Consider the following 8204-nt stretch of genomic DNA (forward strand, 5'->3'; position numbering starts at 1 on the left):
CGGAGACTGTTTGTTAATTTGTCAGCAGATCGAGCCCGAGCAGTTCTTCACGAAGCGCCGCAAAGACAGCACGAGCTCTGAGACTCACGACTATTTGAATTTTAAGATTGAAATTTTCTCTAATCGGACCAATTGTAATGAAGCTTTCGGCAGCTTTTGGAATTTTATTACTTGGGCTACAAGTCCTGGCCTCCAATGGCGAGTTTTTTAGCTCGACCAGCGGCCTGGAACAGCTGCTGCGCACGGAGGTCATGCTGATGATAGAGCTCCAGAAATATGTCAACGAAATAAGGCAACATGCTGATATATTACAGGGGTAAGTTCTCACCATTCATAGCCAAGAAAAAGACATTAGACTGACATAACTTTATTTGAGTAGTCTTTTTTATAGTCCTATCAATAAAGTCTGCCCGGGCAGCTAATGGCATATTAAGTAAGTGGGCTCTGCTTCAGTGATTCAGAGTTCTGTGACCAGCTAGAATCTGGTTTTAAGTGTTGAATTTATTTGCACTTTGATTTGATTTAGATGATTTATGCTGATTTCATTATGTGTACAGCTCGATTAAAGTTCCGAGACTAAAATTTCTTCTGCAACGCGACCAGCTTTCAAGTTCTCGCTTGCAGTAGACATTCGCTACTTGCTTGACTTTATGAATACTTAAAAATTAATAAATAAATAATCAAATGTTGTATGCCCACGTACCGCATTGAAGAGACAGCCCACACGAATTGTTTGTTTAATATTTATATTCTTGCCGATCAAAACAAACTGTTGGGCATTTGTGAACGGCCTGTTTTCTGTTGAATATTGAATGTTGAATGTTGAGCCTCAGTGGCATCTGAAAGTAACTTTTGTTAGCCGAGCTTTGGGTATCTTTTTGCTGAACAATTTTAATTTTTTATTTCTTTTTTATTATTTAATTACACTTCATTTGCGCATTCCCACTTAACCGGTTCACATTAAGGCGTCTGAATTGTGTGGTCTGGCCTACGGGTAAAAGTACACAGATGCACGGATGTACATACATATGTATGTATTAATTTAAATATATATACTATTTATTCCCTGACTGCTTTTTGTCATCTGCTGCTTTATATACATTTGTTAATATTTTTAAAGCTGCACGCATTTGATGCGTTTTATTCAATTTATAAGCTGCTAATATCTCTAGCCGCTTACCTTATTTACACTTGGTTGACTTTTCGGCATTTGTTTGATGTTTTGAATTTATTATCTATTTATTATCTATTGCCATCGATTGCTACCTCAGCAAGGCGCAGTCGCTGCTGTTTTTTTGTGTAGATAATTGTTTATTCTATTGCTCAGTCATAAGTGTCAGCGACTTGTCAGCCTTTTGTATATGTATCAAATTTATCCCCAATATCTGCAGAATTCACTTTTATTCTTTTGTTTGTTCGTTGTATTTGCAAACCGGCTTTATAATGCAAAAATTAGTACAGAAGAAGCACCGTTAAGCAATTTTAGAATAATAAAGTATAATATAGTCTAATATATATAAAATTTGATACCCCATTGAAATGAAATTTCATTTGTATCTCATGCGCAACAGATAAACAGGTTCAAGTTCCGTTTACAGCATGATATAGCTTTGCAATTTGTAGAACATATTTTTTAATAGAGAAATGTTTTGGAAACAAAAAACATTTGTTATTTATGGCTCTGGGGTGCTAAGAACAAACGAGTGCTACCACTACTTCTTAATGAATAGCCCCATAAAATGCGGATACCCCAACTAGTTGACAGATGCTGCGGCATTGCCGTTTAAAGTTATGGTGACATTTAATTCCCGATTAATGAACGCCAGCCAAAAAAAAAAGGGGGTTGGAAAAGGAAGAAGTGTGCAAACAGACAAGCGTTAAAACCAATTCATTATTTATTGAAAGCGGGCGCCGCGTATAACTAAATTTTATTTTATTCCCGCAACAGGTATTATCACTTTGCAACAATACATGCAACACAGCTAAGCTTAATCCCATTAATTAAAATGTATTGTATTTTGATCAAGATAGTTTGATTGTCTGTTTTAAAGCAAAATTTGTTGGTGGGCAATAACTGATAACTTAGAGAGAAATTCTGGCAATCGAACATTCTCTTGTGAAAGGTGTGATGAATTCTAGTGATAAATCAAACGGGTTGTCAGATTTTTCCATTTTGGTAATAAAAAATAGAAAGCACTCAAAATTATTTTATTTTATTTTAAATAAAAGTACATACCCGAGAGCAGATTTACTTTATATTCCTTTTTATACATAGATATGTCTGTAAATACTTGTGTACTTACCCAAAAAGTCACATACACACGCATTGCCATCTATCTGTGGAAGGGCGACAGACTGTTTTGTGTGCACAACACAAAAGAACAAAAGAAGTACAGATATTGGATATTGTGAGAGAAGGAGGAAGAGCTAGAGAGGGAAAGACAGACAGAAATATTGCACAAGAGGATTAATTAAATTGAGTGTGAGCAGAATAAAGTTAATTAGATTGCCAACGCAACTTGTGAATATAATACTCACAATCAAAGCATGAATTCATGAGAATCGCATAGTAGGGCAATATTAAAAAAAATACGTTTTAATTTGCAGCGAACTTGGCAATAAAGCTTAAGAGAACGCACATTCACGCAAACATACATAAGCATAATATACTTTTTTATGTAGAGTTTTCAACAAAAGTTCAAAGTGCACGCAACGGGAACTTTTCTGATATAATAACCTTGGACACACATTTTCCCCTATGGATTGAATTTTGCAATAAATGCGAGACATGTTACAGTTTGAGAGTCAGTGCCTACAGTCTTAAAGTCACAAGCTCATCCGTTCCGACCATTTTAAAACGGTCAATTAGAGTATTGCGGGTTCTGTTGTACCCTGCTGCATATTATTATTATTATTTTTAGTTGTTTTATTAAGTTTTGATTAATCGAAAAGTGTCACTGTATTAAAGTGCTTATAGATTGGCTGTCATGCACAACCGTCACACTTAAATGTCTCCAAGCACAACAAATGTGTTTAGCATGCAAATTTGCGATTATGCAAATTATAAAATATGAAACAATTTAAGGTCTGATTAATGCTTAACACACCGGCTATGCAAAGCCCAAAAGGAATTTCATGAATTTCATAATTCCCATTCGTGTTGCAGCGAAATAGATGCGATTAAATCGGAGCATCTGAGCGCCGCGAATAGCGTCGAGGGATATCTGAACAATCCGGTGAATGCGTTCCGATTGATAAAGCGCCTGCACAGCGACTGGGAGACCTTTGAGAGCACCGTGGAGCGGGAGCCGAGCCGCACAAGTTGGTATCAGATTCGGGCATCAATCATGTGTCCCAGCAAAGATGCTATCATTATCTGACTAGCCCGCTTTCTATTTGTCGTTGTTCCCCTGCTGCTCCTTCTCCTTTAACCGTGCGGACACTTACACAATAGACTTCCTGGGAGCGATGGCGGGCCACAGAGAGAACTTGAGCTTCCCCACACAGGAGGACTTTGTGGGCACGGCCCTGGCAATGACGCGACTGCAGCAAACCTACCAACTGGACGTGGGCGAGCTAGCGAGTGGCATGCTGAATGGCATCAAATACGGGTGAGTGACGCCGGCCATGGACGTGGCAAGTGGCAATCACAAATCACACTCGACAGCTCGTTACAGTGCGGCGATGTCGTGGCAGGATTGCTTTGTGCTTGGCCAGCATCTGTACTCAATGCGGGACTTCAACAATACGGTGCCCTGGATGCAGCAATCGATGCAGCTGTTGGTAAAGCAGAGCTACAGCAAGGATTCCGAAGCATTGGATTTCATGGAAACGGTCATGGGTTACCACGAGTCGATGGGTGACTACGAGAATGCACTACATCTGATCAATCATGTGCTGGCCGTGCAGCCGGATCAGCGTCTGCATCTGCTTGAGACACGCGCCCATCTCGAGCAGCTTATTTCGGACGGCGTCAAGCGCGGCCTAATGCATGAGGTGGCGCGCAGTCCGGATGACTACCACATCAGCCGCGAGTATCGTGTCTATCAACAGGTCTGTCGTGAGGAGTTGAGGCCAGCGCCTGCAGCGCAGCGGTACTTACGCTGCCGCCTCTTTGCCGGTAACGGGCGCAAGTCCAGCTATGTGCCCTACAAATTGGAGGAACTGCATCTGGATCCGTACATCATACAGGTGCACGACGTCATCAGCGCTAGGGACACCGCTGAGCTGCAGCATTTGGCTCGGCCGGAGCTACAGCGTTCACAGGTTTATAGCCGCACCGGCCACGAGCACATCTCAGCCAACTTTCGCACAAGCCAAGGCACCACCTTTGAGTATACCGAACATCCAATCATGCAAAAGATGAGCCATCACGTGGCTGAGATATCCGGCCTGGATATGCGCTCTGCGGAACAGCTGCAAATTGCCAACTACGGCATTGGCGGTCACTATGAGCCGCACATGGACAGCTTTCCCGATTCCTATGACTACAGCTTGAACATGTACAAAACCAACCGCCTGGCCACGGGCATCTACTATGTAAGTGCTCCACATGTAATCTTCTAGGCACTATCAAATATATCTCTTGTCTTCTTAGTTATCTAATGTAGAAGCGGGCGGTGGTACCGCCTTTCCCTTTCTGCCACTCCTTGTCACACCTGAACGGGGTAGCCTGCTCTTCTGGTACAATCTACATCGCTCCGGCGATCCAGACTATCGCACCAAGCATGCTGCCTGCCCGGTGCTGCAGGGCAGCAAATGGAGTAAGTTGAAACTAATGTGCAAAGTCTCGTAAGCTCTAATCAAGAATCATCTCTGTCTATCCAGTTGCCAATGTTTGGATACGTTTGAGCAATCAAGATCAAGTAAGACCCTGTGAACTGCAACGTGATCACGAGATCTCCTTACCCTACATGGACTTCAAGTAACAATTATTAATTTAAAATTTAATTTAGTTTGTTTGCCATTTTTTATAAGTACCAATCAGATTATTGACTTGACACACATCAAACTTAATAACTACATTTTTTGTAACGAAAATGATGAAATTAATATTGCATAAGCTTTTAAAGAGTATTCAAATAACATGCAAGCTTTTAGTCAGATCTAATGAATTGTAAAGCACATGAAAGATCTTAGCCAGATCTACTGCGTTAACCACATAAATTGAATATAAAGAAATTGATTATTATTTATTTCTGAAAATATGAGATTATTGTATAAATATCTTAAGAGTTACAAAGCACAAATTTAATATTATTGCATAAGCTTCTAAAGCATACTAAAGCTTTTAGGCAAATCTATTGTGTTAAAATATAATTTATAAAAATAATTAAGTTCTGATTCTTTTTACTGAGGAGCTTTAAAAGCACATTTAAATAAATGGCATAAATAAATTGGATATTATTTATTTATTTCTGAAAATATGAATTTTGTATATTATGCTAGACCTATTGTCATTCATTCATTATTAGACATTATATCAGCGCCATGTTACTCGTTGGCATTAAGCGTGCAAGGACGACGGAACTCCTGGAGGGTGGAATGAATCCAAATGTTGCCAACTGTAAAATATATATCGATATTTACAAGCTCGGAGGTTTTAGGCCTGTTTCAACTTACTGCGCTTGACGCCCTCAAGAACGGGACAGCCAGCATGTAAGGTGCGGCTATCTTTATTTAGAGATCGGTATAGATTATGCCAGCTAACCATGGCGCCTTTCACGGGCTTCAGAAATACATTTAAATTGGGAAAGACCGTATAGCCGCCATTCAGCACATCCGAAAGCTGAAAAATAGCTGAATTCAATCTTGTTTACAGTTTGCATCCGCTAAAACTCACATAGAACATGTTCGTTGCGATGCGATTGCCTCTTGGTATGTAGCTGTCGGGCATTTTGGACATGTAATCCGTATGCGGCGCATATTGGCCGCCAATGCCGTAATTGGCCACCTGTATTTGTTCGGCATTCTCCATATCGAAACCAGTAACGGCGCCAACTAAATTGCTGACGGAACGCAGGATGGGGCTGCTGTAGTTGAGCCACACCTGTTGGCTAACGCGCACATCCGTCACAATACTGCTGCTCACCGAGGAGCGAATACTGTCGAACTGCTCAGCCACGTCATAGATGGCATCTATCTGGTCATCGTTGATCAGGTCATAGTAGATGTGTATGTCCGGGTCCAGATGGACCTGCTCCACTTTTAGAGGCGCCAGCCTGAAGCGCGCATGGCGCGTGAAATCTAAATAACAATTTAGTGGACTTCCACTTGGCTCTGGCTCTGACAGTCGCTTGCCCTGGCAGAGTCGCGTGTAGTCGTCCAACCAGGGAGCTGGGTCTTGCTCTCTGGGACACTTGGGCATGCTCTGCTGCAAGAAGTTGAGTGTATATTGTGCTGGATGTGGCGAATGTCCCGAATTCCAGGAGAGCATCTCTTCTAACGTTTCCAAACCCTGCTCCCGTTCACACAACTCAATCTGTGTCAAGACCAAATACTCGTAGATCTGTTCAGCCATTTGCTGGACATTTTCGCCGTCGATTTCGTGCAGTAAATTGACCGCTTGCAGCAACCACTGCTGGGAGCTGCTATATTCGGCCAGTTCGTATAGCTGCACGCCAATCTCGAAGCAGTCGCGCCAGAGAAGCACGCTGCCTGTGGGAACGCCATGGAGGATGCCATCGGCCAGCTCGCTGGCTGTTAGATTGTACACACGCTGCAGGCGCAGCAGACCCTTGACTGCGCCCTGCAGCTCCTCTTCGTTTGGTATGCCCACGGCTGTAGAAATTGCATCCACCGTAACGCGAAAGGCTGCATTCAATAAAATCAGAAAATATGTGTATATGTGAATATCATGTTACGCACTTTCTTTGGCCTGATTCGTTATAAGCAGCTTGTGTAGTTCTGGCCAGTCTACGACCAAACGCTTGGTCAGCCTGAAGGCCTGCAGCGGCTGCTCCAAGTACTCCTCGTCCTGCTCCAGCTCTTGCCTGGCAAAAGCATGCTCGCGACTGACACGCTCCACAAAACTATCAATCACAATAACAATCTAGAGCTTCTGCAAACAGTTTTGGTAAAGATCTTGGTACCTGGTCAACACGTTAAGCTGCTGCAGCCGCTCCGTCAAATAGACATACGTGGCAGCTACCAGCTCTTTCTCCACTTGCCCCAAGGCGTTCATGCTGTCAATCGAAGAGTAAAATTCGGCATGGACGAGGAGGCCGATGCTACCAGAGAGCAACAGACACACAGCAATGCAACAGTGCTGACGCAACATTATGGCTTGTGGCTAACACACGACCTGGCCAACGAACTGTTGGCTAATGAACGCATTTCAATAGAACTAGCTAAGCGTTTGTCGATTGTTTGTCTTTCTTTTGCCCCAAATATGTTCAAAACTTCCAACTCCAACTGTCACGTATCCAGAATGGAACAGTTGTGGCTAGGCAAACAACTATTAGACAGTTCCATTCTCTATTTAAACAGCATGCACGAAATGTTTTATTTTTTAATCGAATGGCCAATGCCGTGCAGCTTCTCTCAATTTATGCGGAATGTATTCAATCAGATGCTTCCACTCAGCAGCGCCGTTTGGCGTCCTGTTCCCCTGGCAATGGCCACACGGCTGCACTTTGCTGCCGCGTAAATTTAATTGGCCGCGAGCTCTGCAAAGTATGCAGCATGCAACGCGCAACGTCCAACATGCTGTAAACTCGCGTTTGCCAACCCAGAGCCGATTTATGCACGCACACGCTGGCGCAACCGCACACCCGCACACCCGCACAAGCCGACACACACATACTCGGAACATCAACATGCAAAACAAGTAGCATAGACTCGAGTAATCACTCTAGTCGGGAATGCCCGACTCGGAGATACCAAGCCAGCACCGAGAAAACATTCTAGCTTTCTTCTATAAACACACTCGCACACACTCGTTCACACACAAAGACACTCAACCACAGGAAGTCGATTTCGATTCTTATCGATGATTTGAAATAATGTCAATCTTTTCGTCCACAATTTCACAATAGTCTCTGCGATTGACAGACAGACTAGGATCGAGAATATGTGCACTTGATAGGGTAGGAGCTGCCTCCTTCTGCCAGCTGCAAATGTTTGCACAAGCCCATTATCCCCACTTTACCCACGGCTAATGATAAACAATTTAAGCAGCTTAGCAAAGTAACATAAGGCAGACA

The 8204-nt window shown here is 42.7% G+C and overlaps 2 protein-coding genes across 4 annotated transcripts; one reads left to right on the plus strand and one right to left on the minus strand.

Annotated features, from left to right (window-relative positions):
* Positions 1-59: 59 nt before the first annotated feature.
* On the plus strand, positions 60-5024 carry PH4alphaMP (prolyl-4-hydroxylase-alpha MP). Of its 3 annotated transcripts, XM_064693893.1 has the most exons (6): positions 60-316; positions 3167-3321; positions 3455-3611; positions 3678-4539; positions 4598-4763; positions 4828-5024. In XM_064693893.1, exons 1-6 carry the CDS (start codon positions 138-140, stop codon positions 4926-4928), a joined length of 1620 nt encoding a protein of 539 aa, XP_064549963.1. In that variant the 5' UTR covers positions 60-137; the 3' UTR covers positions 4929-5024. The 3 variants fall into 3 exon arrangements, with proteins under 3 accessions (XP_064549963.1, XP_064549964.1, XP_064549965.1); XM_064693894.1 differs by lacking the exon at positions 60-316 and adding an exon at positions 2173-2482 and having other exon boundaries at positions 3167-3611; XM_064693895.1 differs by lacking the exons at positions 60-316; positions 3167-3321 and having other exon boundaries at positions 3461-3611; positions 3668-4539.
* A 469-nt stretch (positions 5025-5493) lies between these two features.
* On the minus strand, positions 5494-7279 carry PH4alphaSG2 (prolyl-4-hydroxylase-alpha SG2). Its single transcript, XM_064694922.1, has 5 exons — positions 7092-7279; positions 6868-7031; positions 5843-6813; positions 5623-5788; positions 5494-5564 (listed from the first exon to the last, which is right to left on the minus strand). The coding sequence occupies exons 1-5, from the start codon at positions 7277-7279 to the stop codon at positions 5494-5496; spliced, it is 1560 nt and encodes a 519-aa protein (XP_064550992.1).
* Positions 7280-8204: the final 925 nt, after the last annotated feature.

This window comes from Drosophila montana, unplaced genomic scaffold (assembly GCF_035044405.1).
Source record: "Drosophila montana isolate Dmon_TW-CO22-7 unplaced genomic scaffold, ASM3504440v1 contig_3733_1, whole genome shotgun sequence".
Taxonomy (NCBI): Eukaryota; Metazoa; Arthropoda; class Insecta; order Diptera; family Drosophilidae; genus Drosophila; species Drosophila montana.

Coding starts and splice junctions, on each gene's coding strand:
- PH4alphaSG2 (XM_064694922.1), bottom strand. CDS start 7,279: ATGTTGCGTCAGCACTGTTGCATTGCTGTGTGTCTGTTGCTCTCTGGT. Junction 5,789..5,842: donor TCGCAACGAACATGTTCTAT/GTGAGTTTTAGC, acceptor GCTATTTTTCAG/CTTTCGGATGTGCTGAATGG. Junction 5,565..5,622: donor TCTTGAGGGCGTCAAGCGCA/GTAAGTTGAAAC, acceptor TATATTTTACAG/TTGGCAACATTTGGATTCAT.
- PH4alphaMP (XM_064693893.1), top strand. CDS start 138: ATGAAGCTTTCGGCAGCTTTTGGAATTTTATTACTTGGGCTACAAGTC. Junction 317..3,166: donor CATGCTGATATATTACAGGG/GTAAGTTCTCAC, acceptor TTCGTGTTGCAG/CGAAATAGATGCGATTAAAT. Junction 4,764..4,827: donor GCTGCAGGGCAGCAAATGGA/GTAAGTTGAAAC, acceptor CTGTCTATCCAG/TTGCCAATGTTTGGATACGT.